Here is an 18,312-nt window from a genome sequence, read left to right as displayed (position 1 = left end):
TATCTGCTGTCTCTGCTAATAGAACAAGCCCCCCTATCTGCTGTCTCTGCTAATAGAACAAGCCCCCCTATCTGCTGCTGTCTCTGCTATTAGAACAAGCCCCCCTATCTGCTGCTGTCTCTGCCATTAGAACAAGCCCCCCTATCTGCTGTCTCTGCTAATAGAACAAGCCCCCCTATCTGCTGTCTCTGCTAATAGAACAAGCCCCCCTATCTGCTGCTGTCAGCCCCTCCTAGAGCACAGCTCGGAGGTCGCCACCTAGTGGCCGGAAATCACTGCAGGTGAACGGAAGAGGAAGAGCGTGCAGCAGACACACAGTCCTCAGCGTGCTGCCTAGTGCAATAGGTGGGTACCGGGGAAGGGGGAGGGGGACAGGGATGATGGGAGTGATGGTAGGGGATGTAGGAGCTGCATTGTGCAGGGGATGTGTGCACAGGGCTCATGGAGGAGGCAGGCAGCCATGCACAGCTCTGCACCATGCCTGATGTCCCTGCCCTCTGTCTGCACAGGAGCCTGAGGTCACACAGGATGCAGAAGTTCTGAAAATGCTGCAAAATTACATCAAACGTTGAAAAAAAAAAACAATTAAAGGGGTTGTCCTTGCTTTCTTTATGTTAACCCCTTCCCTCCCGCAGTGGGATCTGTACATGCCTGCTTCTGGTCGCTGGGTTCGAGGGTTATCCTCACCTGCGCCGCCATTGACTGGCCTCAGCAGTGAAGTGTCCCCAAGCGGTACGTCATTGCTGGGTCATGCTAAGGCCAGCCATTGGCAGCGGCGCAGGTGACCCCCGTCCGTGCAGTAGGTTTACATGGAGGACCATGGCGGGGAGCAGGTAAGTACACAGGTCCCACAATGAAAATCACGGACGACCTATTTGAGGCCTCGTGCGCACGGCTGTAATTTTTCCCTGTGTCTGATCCACGGATTGCACACGGACCTGTTTATTTATATGGGTCAGCACACAGATGCCATATCCGTGTGCTCTCCGCCTCCGTGCGGCTTGACAGCAAATGATAGAACCTGGCCTATTCTTGTCCTTTTTGCGGACAAGATTTGGCTTTTTTTTTATTTTTTTTTACAGTGGATCCCGTGAAAATTGCCAGAAGCACATGCACCGCAAAACGGATACGGTCGTGTGCAGGAGGCCTAAGCTGTCATGGCTTCCGAGGTTGGGTGGTCTCTGACTAGTTATAAACTATAGACCCGACGAACGTGCTGCACCAATACCTCAAAAATAAAACCGCGTTATTCCAATCTGATAAAGGGATGGCGTATCGCTAGAACACATCTTATGTCGCACAGAGCGGCAGGGTCGGACTACCCACGACAAATGTCTTACGCCTGACAGATGATGGGGAGACGAGAATCAGGCCCGTTCTCTCGGGAGATAAGCCGCCATCAGAAACGTCCGGCAGCGGCGTTCTCTGTATGTTTTTGGTCGAGCTGCACATGGGGCAGTCGGGAGAGGTGACTGCCGGCTGAGTGACAGATATGGAATGTGTATGGTTAGCTTTTCCCCCGGTGACGGGCAGCCGTACTGAAGCTCCATTCTAATGACCGCGGTTGTCTTCGGTTCCCTGCACAGGTTACGGAGCCGCACAGCAGTTTTGCCGCATTTCCGTAGCAGGTTTGTCAAAGATTTTGCTGCGGAGTTGCCACAAATGTCACCCTGTGCATTGCCAAGTGTAAAAATCCACAGGGATCCTCCGCAGCGTAAGTTGCGATGCTGCGGATTTAAAATCTCTGCCGCAAGTCCGTTTTCGCAGAGCGTGGATTTGATTTCTTCCACTCTTTCGCAAGTTTAACGCAGCGGCAAATTGGCAAAGCATCTGTCCTGTGTAGACCCGGTCTGAAGGGTCTAAATCAGGGGTGCACAACCTTTTTTGGTCTGGGGGCCGCATTGTCACATCGCTCTATTTCAAGGGGCCGCAAATAAAAAAATGTTGATCGGCGCTCATCTGCCTATTACACAAGCCAAGTGCAAAGTGACTGGGGAGGAGTGATCGCTGTCACAGTCGTGCTGCAGATGATCGGACATCTTTCATCCTGATAAAATATGCAAATCAGCCGACAAATGAGCAATTCCTTGTTTATCGACTGATCAGCTGCAGGATTATACTGGCCAGATATAAGATATGAGAGCTCCAATGAACACTTGTTCCCAGTAATTGTCCCAAATATCGTGCTGCAGCATAACCCCTGAAACCGAAGAGTTATACTTACTTGCTCCCTGCCTCTCTGGTTCTTCGAATTGCCTCCGCTGTTTACACCTGGCAGTGCATGGACATGGTCATACACCACTCCAGCCAATGACTGGCTTAGGCGGTGATGTGGCCACAAGCAACGTGTCACTGCTGAAGCCAGTCATTGACTGGATCCGTGCAAGTGACTATGGCCATGCACTGACAGGTGTAAACAGAGCAGGAACCGGAAGATGGAGGCAGCGGGGGCAGTGCAGAGGACCAGACTGAAGCAGGTAATTATGAATTTTCGATTTCAGAGGCCATGCTGCAGGAACTTGTTAAAAATCATTTTTACCAGAAAAGTGGTGACATTTCCTTCCATCCTGCCTCCTATTTATAAATCAGCATTTTCCTTCACTGCAGAGGACAGAGCTCACTGGTTACTACCATCTCCTGCCAATCCAGTTATAGGCGCCCTGCAGTAAACCAGTAAGCACATTAGGGCTCTTTCACATCTGCGTTCTTTTCTTCCGGCATAGAGTTCCGTCGTCGGGGCTCTATGCCGGAAGAATACTGATCAGGATTATCCTAATGCATTCTGAATGGACAGTCCGTCCTTCAGGATGCATCAGGATGTCTTCCGTTCCGGAACGGAACGTTTTTTGGCCGCAGCAAATAGCGCAGCATGCTGCGCTTTTTGCTCCGGCCAAAAATCCGGAACACTTGCCGCAAGGCCGGATCCGGAATGAATGCCCATTGAAAGGCATTGATCCGGATCCGGCCTTAAGCTAAACGTCGTTTCGGCGCATTGCCGGATGCGACGTTTAGCTTTTTCTCAATGGTTACCATGGCTGCCGGGACGCTAAAGTCCTGGCAGCCATGGTAAACTGTAGTGGGGAGCGGGGAGCAGCATACTTACCAACATGATCCATGCGCATGGGGCGCTCTGACGTCATTCTGGAGCGCCCCGGGAGCCGCACGGACAGTAAGTATACCGCTCCCCGCTACTACTATGGCAACCAGGACTTTAATAGCGTCCTGGGTGCCATAGTAACACTGAAAGCATTTTGAAGACGGATCCGTCTTCAAATGCTTTCAGTACACTTGTGTTTTTCCGGATCCGGCGTGTAATTCCGGCAAGTGGAGTACACGCCGGATCCGGACAACGCAAGTGTGAAAGAGGCCTTACCTTGCTAGTGGGGAAGGCGCCTATTGGTTAACGCTTGAATGACCAGGCCCGAAAAGGCCTTAAAGGGAACCTGTCACCGGGATTTTGGGTATAGAGCTGAGGACATGGGCTGCTAGATGGCCGCTAGCACATCCGCAATACCCAGTCCCCATAGCTCTGTGTGCTTTTATTGTGTAAAAAAAACGATTTGATACATATGCAAATTATCCTGAGAGGAGTCCTGTATGTGAGATGAGTCAGAGACAGGATTCATCTGAGGTTAATTTGCATATGTATCAAATCGTTTTTTTTACACAATAAAAGCACAGAGAGCTATGGGGACCGGGTATTGCGGATGTGCTAGCGGCCATCTAGCAACCTATGTCCTCAGCTCTATACACAAAATCCCGGTGACAGGTTCCCTTTAAGGACCAAACACTTTTTTGTGATTTAGTGCGCGTGGTGGTTCAAACGATTGTAACTATCTTATTTGTTGGACTACCAAAATAATTTTTGCAACAATTTTTATTTGGGGGAAACTGTACAAAACGTTTTTAAAAAGTATATATTTTTTTAAACTATAGCTCCTTATTCTTTAAATATGCAAACTGACACCAAAATACATTATTATAATTAGTTCTCTATTTTTTGTAGGCCATTTTGCAATATAATATGAAAAGTTTCACATGAATGGGGCGTTAATGGTGACGGTTTTGATTGGTGTGGGTGTTTTTTCTTTTATGTATCTTTTTTTTTATTTAATATATTTCTGCTACATAATATGTCCCCCAAGAGGTCATAAAAAGACTTTGGGGCACACTGTCACTTTTTTACATTTTGCACTTTTTCATAAAAAGACTGTGGTGGGACAGTGAACCCTCTTTTATTAAGCACTTTTTCCTTTTTATTACATTTTTTAATTTATTTAGTTTTCACATTTTTTTAAAACTTTTTTTAATATATTTTTACCACATAATTTGTCCCCAAGAGGTCACTGAAAGACCTTTGGGAGACAATAAGTGACTTTTTTTTGTACTATTACCACTGTAACTGGAGCATCCAAAGGAGCCCCAGTTACAGGGAGACCAGCCTGCTGCGGAGGCTTTGTACGAGGGCAGCGCTCCTCTGTTCCCGAGACACCCAGCGATCACGTGATCGCTGGGTCTACACTGCAGAGCGCTCATAGAGGAGAAGGCAGAAGCACTAATAAAGCGCTTCTGTCTTCTCCTCTGCTTCCCCGCTCTCACTTATAGCCGGGGACCCTTTCTGCTCCTGCTACAGTGCAAAACCTGTGATCCATCTGCTGTGCGGCGCTCTGTGCAGAAACACAGCTCATTGCAGGATCAGCTGTGTTTCTGCCCAGCAGGGCGGGGGCCGCAAACCATGGCTCTGGGGGCCGCATGCGGCCCGCGGGCCGCAGGTTGTGCACCCCTGGTCTAAATCAACACGGTGACCCCTTCCTTCTCCGGATGGTGGAGGTCTCAGAGGTTGGACGTCGTGGCGTATACTAGTGATAGGACCTTATAGATCTGTGCGTTACCAGATTATTAGAGAAGGAGGATCCACGGACGGGGAGAATAACGTAGAATTGTGCAGTTTGAGTTGAGCCGTAAATTTATGATGTTGCTGGATATTAGCGGAGGACTGTCCATCAGCAGTCCTGCAGGAGGTTCTCCGGGTCTAGAAAGGTAGAATCCGCTCCCAATATGGTTTCTGCAGCTTCGTAAGAGTCCATGTTGTTTTTCTGATTTAGTGCTTTTTCTTTTAAGATCCTGAAGAAGCTGCAAACGTTGGTCCCCGCAGCCGCGTCCCAGCGTGTGTGGGTGTAGCAGCGAGATCTTGAAGACTTTAAGAGTGGAAGATTTGGGGAAATATGGAGAACCCAGAGAAGATGAGACATGATGGACTGGCCAAGAGCTGGGATGAAAGTGTGGTGGCCCAGGTGAAACCACCACATGACAGCTCGACGGGACCCGTAGCCACGTCAGGGAAACGAAGAAGAGGGAGACCACCGCTAAGCAGACATGACAAAGTGGATGTCCCCATATTGGAGAGACTCTACAATAACGTGCAGCAAAGTGTGGAAGCGTCAGAGGAGGGGGAGCAAACATTTCCTCCTAGAACCCCTCAAAGATCCTCCAGAAATGAGGAGATGACGATCGTCACCGGTGACCAAGCTGAAAATGTGGGGGTATCAGAGAAGAGGAGGAGAGGAAGACCCTCGCAGAGCAAGACTGGGACTGTGCTGAACAAAGAAAAAAAAGAAGACACGGGGGTCCTAACAAAAAGGGGCCGTGGGCGGCCTCAGGGAAGCACCAAGAAGTTTGTGGTAAGATGGGAATTATGAAATGGTACTGGACAGGTATACAGGGGATGAAGCAGAGCTGGACAGGTATACAGGGGATGAAGCAGAGCTGGAGAGGTATACAGGGGATGAAGCAGAGCTGGAGAGGTATACAGGGGATGAAGCAGAGCTGGAGAGGTATACAGGGGATGAAGCAGAGCTGGAGAGGTATACAGGGGATGAAGCAGAGCTGGAGAGGTATACAGGGGATGAAGCAGAGCTGGACAGGTATACAGGGGATGAAGCAGAGCTGGAGAGGTATACAGGGGATGAAGCAGAGCTGGAGAGGTACACAGCGGATGAAGCAGAGCTGGAGAGGTATACAGGGGATGAAGCAGAGCTGGACAGGTATACAGGGGATGAAGCAGAGCTGGAGGGGTATACAGGGGATGAAGCAGAGCTGGAGAGGTATACAGGGGATGAAGCAGAGCTGGACAGGTATACAGGGGATGAAGCAGAGCTGGAGAGGTATACAGCTGATGAAGCAGAGCTGGAGAGGTATACAGCGGATGAAGCAGAGCTGGAGAGGTATACAGCTGATGAAGCAGAGCTGGAGAGGTATACAGGGGATGAGGCAGAGCTGGACAGGTATACAGGGGATGAAGCAGAGCTGGACAGGTATACAGGGGATCAAGCAGAGCTGGACAGGTATACAGGGGATGAAGCAGAGCTGGACAGGTATACAGGGGATGAAGCAGAGCTGGACAGGTATACAGGGGATGAAGCAGAGCTGGAGAGGTATACAGCGGATGAAGCAGAGCTGGAGAGGTATACAGCGGATGAAGCAGAGCTGGAGAGGTATACAGCGGATGAAGCAGAGCTGGAGGGGTATACAGGGGATGAAGCAGAGCTGGAGAGGTATACAGGGGATGAGGCAGAGCTGGACAGGTATACAGGGGATGAAGCAGAGCTGGACAGGTATACAGGGGATGAAGCAGAGCTGGACAGGTATACAGGGGATGAAGCAGAGCTGGACAGGTATACAGGGGATGAAGCAGAGCTGGACAGGTATACAGGGGATGAAGCAGAGCTGGACAGGTATACAGGGGATGAAGCAGAGCTGGACAGGTATACAGGGGATGAAGCAGAGCTGGACAGGTATACAGGGGATGAAGCAGAGCTGGACAGGTATACAGGGGATGAAGCAGGGCTGGACAGGTATACAGCTGATGAAGCAGAGCTGGAGAGGTATACAGGGGATGAAGCAGAGCTGGAGATGTATACAGGGGATGAAGCAGAGCTGGAGAGGTATACAGGGGATGAAGCAGAGCTGGAGAGGTATACAGGGGATGAAGCAGAGCTGGAGAGGTATACAGGGGATGAAGCAGAGCTGGAGAGGTATACAGGGGATGAAGCAAGAGCTGGAGAGGTATACAGGGGATGAAGCAGAGCTGGAGAGGTATACAGGGGATGAAGCAGAGCTGGAGAGGTATACAGGGGATGAAGCAGAGCTGGACAGGTATACAGGGGATAAAGCAGAGCTGGACAGGTATACAGGGGATGAAGCAGAGCTGGACAGGTATACAGGGGATGAAGTAGTAGTAGGTCACGTAGTCTACAAGTCAGCTTGGGTGTCCAAACAGATAGGCCTATGGCAGACGAGCGTGTGCGGATTAGGTCCGGATGCGTTGCAAACGCGTTCAGGGAAAAATGCACTCGGGTGCAATGCGATTTAATGCGTTTTTCACGGGCGTGATAAAAAACTGAAGGTATACAAACAACATCTCTTAGCAACCATCCGTGAAAAACGCATCGCATCCGCACTTGCTTGCGGATGCGATGCGATTTTCACCCAGCTCCATTCACTTCTATGGGGCCAGGGCTGCGTGAAAATCGCAGAATATAGAACATGCTGCGATTTTCACACAACGCACAAGTGATGCGTGAAAACCAACGCACATGTACATAGCCCCATTGTAATAAATGGGTCCGGATTCCGTGCAGGCGCAATGCATTCATGTCACGCATTGCACCCGCGCGGAATACTTACTTGTGTGAAAGGGGCCTTACAGGTCCAGTGCCAGGGATTAAGGCTGGGTTCAGACCTGAGCGTCCTGACCTGAGCGCTGTGTATGCGCGATTCTCCGGCGTCTCACCTACGCGGCTCCAGTAGTATGCGAACGCCCATTGTCGCGCGTTCCCGGAAGTCTATGTACGGGAACGCGCGACAAGACGCCCCAAAGTCGCTCATGTACTTTTTTGAGCGTCGGGCGTTTTACAGCGCGATCGTACGCGCTGTAAAACGCCCAGGTGTGAACCATTCCCATAGGGAATCATTGGTTTCTCCTTGTTGAGCGTTTTACAGCGCGTAGGAACGCGCTGTAAAACGCTCAGGTGTGAACCCAGCCTATAGGTAAGTGTAGTCAGATAATTAAAGGGCCATTCCCATCTTGGATTGGAGCACCTCCCTTCATACAATATCTCATGTGTCTGCCTGCGACAAACACTAGGGGGAGCTCAGTAACTAATAATTTATTCAATTACCATTGTGATGAATGGAAGCTGTAAATAATATTTTTGTGCAGCGCCCTTCTAGTGGTGGCTGCTGAAAAATGCAGGCAATGTATGTCAGGAACAGACGTAGTTGTTCAGTGGCTGGTCCCACCTCGTGGTCGTGGTCTGTGCCCACGTTAGGCTACTTTCACACTAGCGTTCGAGCGGATCCGTTCTGAACGGATCCGCTCATATTAATGCAGACGGTGGCTCCGTTCAGAACGGATCCGTCTGCATTATAACTTAGAAAATTTTTCTAAGTGTGAAAGTAGCCTGAGCGGATCCGTTCCGACTTTACATTGAAAGTCAATGGGGGACGGATCCGCTTGAAGATTGAGCCATATGGTGTCATCTTCAAGCGGATCCGTCCCCATTGACTTCCATTATAAGTCGGAACGGATCCGCTCGCCTCCGCACGGCCAGGCGGACACCCGAACGCTGCTTGCAGCGTTCAGGTGTCCGCTCACTGAGCGGAGCGGAGGCTGAGCGCTGGCAGGCGGATGCATTCTCAGTGGATCCGCCTCCACTGAGAATGCATTAGGGCCAGACGGCTGCGTTCAGGGCCGCTCGTGAGCCCCTTCAAACGGAGCTCACGAGCGGACACCTGAACGCAGGTGTGAAAGGAGCCTTAGTTGCGCCACCCGCTGTCTTATGTGACGACCAAGGTGCCCTGAGTCGCAGAAACAGCTGAGCCCTCCAGTATGGGAATTTAAGGCCCCTTTCACACGAGCGAGTATTCCGCGCAGGTACAGTGCGTGATGCGAATGCATTGCGCCCGCACGAAATTTCAAACAACATCTCTGGGGCTGTGCGTTGGTTTTCACGCATCACTGGCATTTGCAGCATGTTCTATATTTAGCGATTTTCGCGGAACGCTGGCCCCATTGACGTGAATAGAGCTGCGTGAAAATCGCATCCGCACTGGCATGCGTTTTTTCACGGATAGTTGCTAAGAGATTCCGTTTTTTTATCACACACGTGCAAAACGCATTAAATCGCATTGCACCCGCTCGATAAAAACTGAATGACTTTGTTTGCAAAGTCGCACCTTTTTCACTGAACGCATTCGCAACGCTTCCGGACCTGATCCGTACATGCTCGTTTGCAAGGGGCCTAAGGGTGCTGGGTATGCTATGTGGTATAGGGAGGGTGCAGCGGCAAAGAGCTCAGTGTGGGTCCGACCTTTGGGACTTCTACCAATTATGAGAACAAGAGTCCTGTGTCCTTGTGTCGGTGGAGTGGTGGTCGAGCATGTCCACTGCCATTACAAACTCCATGGGATGGCTGAGCGCTCGCCATCTCTGGCAGTCCCTTAGTGATGGATGGAGTAGCAGAGCATATGTTCGACCACCGCTCCATTTAAACAAGAACCCCCCCCCCCCTTTCCTTGTGATTAGTGGGAGTCCCATAGGTTGGACACGGCCGATCTAATAAGTATGCAGTGGATAGGGGATAGCCTGTTTATCTATCGGAATACCCCTTTAGCTTTATTATTTATCACCTCAAATTTCTTTTATTCCAGCAGGATGGCGAACCATCTGCTTCCTTCCAGGCAGAGAAGAAAGGAAGAGGGAGACCCAGAAAAACGCAGCTCCTTCTCCTCGATCAGAACTCGCACGTGCCACAACTGAAAGTACTGACCATGAAAGTGAGGAAAACAAACAAGGACGCTCATCTGAGGGCCAACAAGAGGGAAGAAACAAAGGTAGTAATGGAGGAAGTCACTGCCAGGATTGCCAGGGTCAAAATTTTAACTGCCCTATATCACGCCCCCCGTAGAGAGGGCACGCCCAATTTGTAGCCGCTAAATGGCAGCTGTGAAAACAACCTCCCTGCAATGACAAGGTGGACCGTATACTTTACTTTAGTCCTGGCGCACCTGCCCTGACCGTGCCACAAGAACGGACAGCAGAGTCGGCTCTGCTCTGCAAGAGTGACCCAGATATCGGTTCTGTAGCTGTTCCTGTGGGCAGGCACACACAGTACATGGTACCTTCCTCCCCGGCGAATACTGCATACACATTATCATCACCCCCTCCACCCCCACATACAAATGGCGGGAGCGTCTGGGCCAATGCCGCAGAGGTACCTAGTTTGCGCTGTGACGTTTTGGCGCATGCGCAGTGCAAACTTAAAGGCTACTTTCACACTGGTGTTTCGGTTTTTATTTCTGTTACAGCGTTCACCACATAGGAGATATTTTTTTTCGATTTTAATATTTCATACTTTTTGGGCGTGGCGATATGTAATATGTTTATTTATTGTTTATATATAAAATTGTGAAAGGGGGTGATTTAAACCTAATTTATTTTTATTTTTTTTACTTTTTATTTAATAACTATTTTCCCCCTTAGGGGCTAGAACCTGGGAGACTCCTTCTCCCTTGTGCTGCTGAGGAGAACATGGAGCGCGCTGAGAGCAGCGTGCTCCATGTTCTCTGATACTAGGCCGTGCAGTAGGGCAGCCTAGTATCGGTAAATGTCAAATCCCGGTATCGAATCGATACCGGTACAAAAGTATCGATGATTCCATACCCACTACAACCCTAGCGGTCAGTATAAAATGTTTTTTTTCTTCTATATGTAATGATGGGCACTCCTCCTACTGGAATAAATATAGATACATCCCTATATAGTTTGGAAACATATATTTTTATATATTTTTTAACATTATAATAAATCTAAATGAATATAAAAACCAAGAACCATTAATACGTATACATATATTTCATAAATAGGGCCCTCGTTTTATACATGTTTTCTTGTGAATTCATAAGGCCCCATTGACACGTCCGCAAATGCGGAACGGAATTGCGGACCCATTCATTTCTATGGGGCTGCACGATGTGCTGCCCGGATACAGAATTGCGGACCCGCACTTCCGGGTCCGCAATTTTATTCCCTAAAAAAATATTGTGGACAAGAATAGTCATATTCGATTATTGCCGGCGATGTGCGGTCTGCAAAATGCGGAACTCACATTGCCGGTGTCCGCGTGTAAATTCACGGATAGTTGGCAACCCTGGTCAGGGAGACCCCGATGAATGTGGAGGGAGATGTATGGATGAATAGGAGAAAGGAGGGTGCTCGACCTCACGGGTTCACAAGTCACTGAATATCCGGCAGAAATATCTGCTGTGGTTTTTGCTGAGTTTCCATGCAAAAAAAAAAACACACAAAAAAAGGTTTGTGTTTTTTTGCTGGAGAAAAGCAATCAGATTTCTCATTGCAAAGAGTTAAATCCGCTGTATAAGCGGACATGCTGCCGATTTCGCGCAGAACTCTCATCCACGTTGCTAGTACTGTACAACGTGACCGTGGAATATAAACGGTAAAGGAGTGTGTGGAGATAGCTTTCAGTAAGTAGCTGATGCCACATTGCAGGATAAATGATGGTCCACGTGATGCCCACGGGTGATATAGTCACAGGACCATTGGCCTGACGCCGGGGGTGAGGACGTTGCAGCCATATTGTTTACGTACTGGTGACATTCTTTTGATAGGTTATTATATATTAGTACCAGTTCTCTTAGAATTATTATTACATTTTAACATATTTCACAGAGCAATCCCATGACATACATGTAACATGTCTAATGCAGAATGTCGTCTTGTAGGAGAGAAAACGAGGGCGACCCAAGAAATGCCAGACTGCCATAGTAGAGAACGGTGAGCAGGTCGGTTGACAGTTCTCTTCTTTAGATCTGTCTTTGTCTCCTGTTCTGTCTCTTCGTGTTTTTTCATCTTATTTATTCACCATCCAGTACTAATTTATAATTTGAGTTTAGTATTAAAGTACATAAACAGTAGTTTACATACATTACATTACTTATCCTGAGTTACATACTGTATTATAGGAGCATAGGAAGACAGGCACTCTATATGAGGTCACCAGCAGATATCAACAAAGGACAAGGGATTGTGTATGCTGGTGACCTCATATAGAGTGCCTGTCTTCCTATGTTCCTATACGCCTGCCTTTTCTGACTGGGTGAGTCAGCTTAGACACGTGCACCTTGCATATTGCCCACACAGGAGAGCCACCGTATTCCCTCCAAACATACTGTATTATACTCCAGAGCTGCACTCACTATTCTGCTGGTGCAGTCACTGGTACATACATTACTTATCCTGTACTGATCCTGAGTTACCTCCTGTATTATACTCCAGAGCTGCACTCACTATTCTGCTGGTGCAGTCACTGTGTACATACATTACATTACTTATCCTGTACTGATCCTGAGTTACATCCTGTATTATACTGCAGAGCTGCACTCACTATTCTGCTGGTTCAGTCACTGTGTACATACATTACTTATCCTGTACTGATCCCAAGTTACATCCTGTATTATACTCCAGAGCTGCACTCACTATTCTGCTGGTGCAGTCACTGTGTACATACATTACTTATCCTGTACTGATCCTGAGTTACATCCTGTATTATACTCCAGAGCTGCACTCACTATTCTGCTGGTGCAGTCACTGTGTACATACATTACTTATCCTGTACTGACCCTGAGTTACATCTTGTATTATACTCCAGAGCGGCACTCACTATTCTGCTGGTGCAGTCACTGTGTACATACATTACTTATCCTGTACTGACCCTGAGTTACATCCTGTTTTATACTCCAGAGTACTAATTTACCTGAGACCTAATTCACACAAACATAATTTGCATCCATGTATACAACGTGCATTACATGGACCCATAGAAGTAAACGGTGCTATGCCGAGGGTCCACGTAGAATATTTCAGGACACTAGTTTGGTCCGCATTTCACGGAACATGAATCTGGAGACAGTTGGGGAACGGTGTCTCTGGTGGTTGCATGGTCTGTGCCCTATGCAAACATGGACCTCACTGCAGAAACATACGGATGGTAGCTGGGGCTGCTGTGGGTTGGTTTGGACAGCAGGGGAGCTGTTGGTCGGTTGGACTTTGCAGCAGATGCTGTGTGGCAGTGGTCACCATGCAGAGCTGCGGCAAATTAGAGTAGAGACCCACTCGAGAGAGGCCTTTGTGCCCTGGTGAGTGGGCCTATGTAGGAAACTTATGTAAAGTTCCCCATGTACAGGTCAATGCTTGGCACATGGACATGTGTGCATGGCCTCTTCTCCACAACCCCAGTCCTGGTAGTTAAACCCCTTAGATTCTGCGTTCAGTGTTGACCGTGGAATCTAAGGACTTAGAGGGCTGAGGCACCTTCTGTTGGCCGATCAGTGCCCTGCCTGTGATGCCGTGGAGTTACCAAAGGCGCCCAGGTCTGCCATGGCTGACCACAGCTTCCAAATTGTAATTAAGTCAACATATCGTTTATACCTAGATGCCTCACGTATGTCATGGTTTTAGTGTGAAGGAAGCGATGGACGAAGACTATCTGCCCCAGACAGATGCACAGACCTACCAAGACTCAGAATGGGAGAAAAATCATATACGTACAAGAGGTAAGAATATAGCTTACAGAAAAAATAAAGCCCACTGAAAGTGTGCATCCAAGCCACTCGTGGTTTACAGTCACCATTGCTCTCCTACAGATGTAGTTGTCTCACATGACACCAGCTCAGAGGCATACTTAGTTCTCGAAGACTCTTCATCTGCACATCCTCCAAGGACAAAGCATCCTCACTTCCAGCAAGCTGTCCTCACGGAGTTGTCAGAGTTCAGATCTCAAGTGACCGAGGAGCTGGCGACTACAAGGTTGAACGTGGTAGAAGGGGCTGAGTTGGTTAGATCGGCCATTGCTGGAGTATCTGCTCAGATCCATCAGCTTGGCTTAATCCTTCAGTCCTTAGTCAGCGTTTTCAGCGCTGCGGATTTATTTTCACAGCAGTCATCTTGTGCCCATGTGACTTCTTTGCTCAGTCCTCGGCAGGACTTTCCACCTGAAGTTGCTACAGATGCCCCTCAGCCTCTTGCAGATACCTCTGCCAATATCAATGGAGAAATCTTATCTTTCCGTATCCCCTCTCATGACACACAGGTAGAGTCTTCTTCAAATTCGGCCTTAGATCCATGTCTACTCAAAAAAGAAGATCTTTGAAGGTGACCGGCCTTGTATACTTCAGGCTGAATCCATCGTTCATTTACCTGGGCCCTAACTGGCTGCACAGTCCTTGTTCCTCATCTTGTCTGCAAGAACTTTCCAAAAGAGAACTTCTTTAGGGCTTTCTGATGAATGTGCAGATGTTCCTAACACTAACACTTCCTACCAGCTCTGTGGACCATCATGAAGTGATCTTCGATGTTGCACATACCATTTTTCTGCCCCCATCATGTAGCAGCAACCATCAGCTCATCAGGATCTCCCCAGGAACTTTCTTCTCCAGCCACCTCTCACAATGTCATGGACAAGTCTCATACCCTGTTTCCTTCAGTGGTTCTCCTGACAGGTATTCAGCTGCCTCAACATCTTCTCTCCACTGTAATCAAAACTGATCCACCATTGTGTCTGTTCATGAGAATTTACATCAACAAAAGCCTACAAACGCCCATGTAGAACCTTTGCCCGACTAAAGCCATGGACACTGTGCGATGATGGGTCGAAGGGTTGTTTGTAGGAACATTGGTTCCTGATCATCGCCCCATGTGAACCTGTCCTTTGATTGTTGTTGTCGATCATCTGACTTGTATGGGAACGAACGGTTACTTAAATAGAAGTAAATTGTGCCGATTGACTTTCTAGATTAGATAGTAGATTAGATTATCTGCCGTTGTAGATGGGCCCTACTCTTAAAAAGGACTTCTGGCCATTCCCTGAAAATTTCTTGGCCCTTATTAGCAGAATGTATGCCTTGTAGAAGATGCTTCTGTGCCAGTATTAAAGGGGCTTTCCGGAAGTTAAAGGTGTATTCCCATCTGGGACATTTATGACATATTGATGGGATATGCTATAAATGTCTGGTAGGTGTGTGTCCCACCTCTGAGACCTGCTCCCGTCTCAAAATGGGGCATCTCCGTGAATGGAACTCATGCTGCACACGCGCTTCTTTCTCCATTCCCCTTTATCGGACTTCTGAAAATAGCTGAGGGAGCAGTGACTCGAGAGGACACCATGCTCTCCATGGTCCCGTTCCTGAGATAGGAGCGTGTCCCAGAGGTGGTCTTATCGATGTGCCATAGATGGGACAACTCCTTCAAATGTTGATGACCTATTGTACCAGATCGGTCGGAGGTTGACTCCCTGCACCCCTGCCAATTAACTGTGCGAATAGGCTGCTTGCTGTGCAGCCTCTTCATATTCTGCCAGGTACAGCGCCGCACCTTGTGTAGTGGCTGTGCTTGGTATTGCAGTTCAGACCCATTCACTTGAATGGGACTGGGCTTCACAAAGGTCATGTGACCAATGAATGTGACTTCACTGGCCTAGGAAGAGGCAATGGAGCTCACCTGCCTCTTCTAATTGCTAATTGGCGGGGGTGTCGGGAGTCGGACCCCCACCAGTCAGAAACTGATCCCCTGTCCTGAGGGTAGGTCATTAATATTTACTCCATTGTGTTATATTTTCAAGATGGCCACATTGGGCCTTGATAACTAGCACTCTCATCATCCCTGTGCCTGAATTCCGATCTGAATACGTTGTGATGTCACTTTTCCTGCCATTTTGTTCATCATGTATTATTTGTAGACATTTGATGGTTTAATAAATGGGATAATTCTTCGTCGTCGTCTGTTAAATTATTTTTCAGTAAATCCTAGGTCTATTTCTTTCCCCCCGGATGCAGTCTTCCCTTCCTTGTCGGGTAGTTGCCACATAATGGCGTGTGTATATGGCTCGGTGACGTCACTCGTGCCGTCAGCAGCGGGTGTCGGCTGTATGTTCCTCCTGTCACCCTGCTGAAATGGCCGGGAATGGGGATAATACAGATCCTGCTCAATTAACCCCTTAGATGCTACAGTCGATAGCTAATTTGGGATGAAAGATGTATAAAGGGGTATTCCGGTTAGATCGTTATCCCCTATCTACATGATAACTATTAGATTGGTAGAGTCCTACTGCTGGGAACCACCACCGATCATGAGAACAGGGGGCCCTCTACTCCCTGCAGCCGCCCTGAAATGAACGGAGGGGCCTGACGCACATGTGCATGCGGCCGCTCCATTCATTTCTATGGCGGTGTACTCGGCTATCCCTGGAATTTCCATAGAAATTAATGGAGCGCCCACATGCATGCCTGACCGGCTGCTCTATTCATTTCAGGGGGGTAGGGTTCTCATGATCGGTGCGGATCCCAGCGGTAGGATGCCCACCGATCTGATATTAATGCCTTGAGGACAGGCCATCAATATCAAAATTCTGGACAACCACTTTAAGGGGCACGGGTCAGACGTACTGTGACATGTCGGTTGCAAAAAAAAATCCAGACTTGGATGTATCTAGTGATGGAGGATGCAAGGCGTGCTGACTTTTACTTCATTCGCTTTAATGTAAGTTGTGCGCCGCACTAGGGTTGTTGCGGGTATCGAAATTTCAATACCCAATCGATACTTTTGTCCCTGTATCGATATGATATTGGGATTTCCATTTTTTCAATACTGAGCTGTGCTGCTGCGCAGTCTAGCAGGAGACAGTAATGGGGCACAGCGGGCGAACGGAGCGGCGCCCAGGAATAATAAGTGCTATGACATCTCTGGGCGCCGCTCTGTGTAGCCTGGTAACTTAAAGTCTGGACCCATATAAGGTGGTCTTTAACCCATAATACAGGAGGCGGGTGCTGGCAGCAGAATCGCATAGCCGGCACCCTGCCTCTGACAGGGAGCTGCGATCAGAGGCAGTTAACCCCTCAGGTGCGGCACCTTAGGGGTTAACTGCCGCTGATCTGCCAGTACCCGCCTCCTGTATTAAGGGGGAATAATCATTGGTGGCGCAGTGCTCTCCCCCAACCCCCCCACCCCATTAAAATCATTGGTGGCACAGTGTTCCTGCCCCTCTAAACCCCCCAGTATTAAAATCATTGGTGGCAGTGGCCACAGGGTCCCCTCCCTTCCTCCTCATTGGTGGCAGTGGCCACAGGGTCCTCTCCCCTTCCCCTCATTGGTGGTGCAGTGGCAGCTTCTGATCGGAGCCCCAGCTGTGTAATCCTGGGGCTCCGATTGGTTACCATGGCAGCCAGGACGCTACTGAAGCCCTGGCTGCCATGGTAACCTCCCTGCTGCTGTGTGCACAGGGCAGTAGGGAGAGTGTGAAGTCCTATTCACCCTGATAGAGATCTATTAGGGTGAATAGGACAAGAGATTAGAAGATTCCAGGTTCTGGCCCCTAAGGGGGGAAATAGTTATTAAATAAAAAGTGTAAAAAAAACACCAACGTATTAAGTATAAATCACCCCCTTTCCCAATTTCACATATAAAATATATAAACAATAAATAGATAAACATATCACATATCGCCACATCCGAAAAGTCCAAACTATTAAAATAATCTTTGCGGTCCCGCCGGAACAGAAAAAATAAAGAAAAACCGCGCGATTTGTCTTTTTTTTTTTAATGTGGAATGCACGTGGCTTTTTTGGTTCATTTTTTTCGCTAGGTATCGAATGGTATCGAGTATCGCAATACTTTTTTATGATATCGAAACCGAATAAAAAATTTGGTATCGCAACAACTCTACGCGACGCGCAGGTTGCCTGTGACTCGGCTGTGTTCTCACAATTCTACAATATACGGGCCAAGAAACAAAAAATGCAAAGTGCGCCGCACCCACCATAAAACTTCTTCTCTTTATCAGTCCGTAAAATACAAGCAGTGTAAGACGCGGTACGAGCCAGCGGGCAACAGTCGTTTCGTGCAAATCTACGCTTTTTCAAGCCTCCCAAATTATGCCTCTGCATCATAAGGCCCCTTTCACACGGGCGAGTTTTCCGCATGGGTGCAATGCGTGAGTTGAATGCATTGCACCCGCACTGAATCCGCACCCATTCATTTCTATCGGGCTGTGCACATGAGCAGTGATTTTCACGCATCACTTGTGCGTTGCGTGAAAAACGCAGCAAGCTCTATATTCGGCATTTTTTACGCAACGCAGGCCCCATAGAAGTGAATGGGGCAGCGTAAAAAATCGCAAGCATCCGCAAGCAAGTGCAGATGCGGTGCGTTTTTCACGCATGGTTGCTAGGTGACGATCG

At 48.4% G+C, this 18,312-nt stretch overlaps 1 protein-coding gene across 2 annotated transcripts; it reads left to right on the top strand.

The window, feature by feature from the left end:
• Nucleotides 1–276: 276 nt before the first annotated feature.
• LOC122946427 (origin recognition complex subunit 4-like) lies at nt 277–15,833 on the top strand. Of its 2 annotated transcripts, none has more exons than XM_044306055.1 (6): nt 277–345; nt 5,122–5,681; nt 9,715–9,894; nt 11,806–11,865; nt 13,515–13,635; nt 13,726–15,833. In XM_044306055.1, the coding sequence occupies exons 2-6, from the start codon at nt 5,226–5,228 to the stop codon at nt 14,229–14,231; spliced, it is 1,323 nt and encodes a 440-aa protein (XP_044161990.1). In that variant the 5' UTR covers nt 277–345; nt 5,122–5,225; the 3' UTR covers nt 14,232–15,833. The 2 variants fall into 2 exon arrangements, with proteins under 2 accessions (XP_044161990.1, XP_044161989.1); XM_044306054.1 differs by having other exon boundaries at nt 9,712–9,894.
• Nucleotides 15,834–18,312: the final 2,479 nt, after the last annotated feature.

The sequence above is a fragment of the Bufo gargarizans genome, chromosome 9 (genome assembly GCF_014858855.1).
Source record: "Bufo gargarizans isolate SCDJY-AF-19 chromosome 9, ASM1485885v1, whole genome shotgun sequence".
Classification (NCBI taxonomy): Eukaryota; Metazoa; Chordata; class Amphibia; order Anura; family Bufonidae; genus Bufo; species Bufo gargarizans.
Note: the sequence above shows the minus strand (reverse complement) of the source record. Positions and strands in the feature narration are given on the sequence as shown.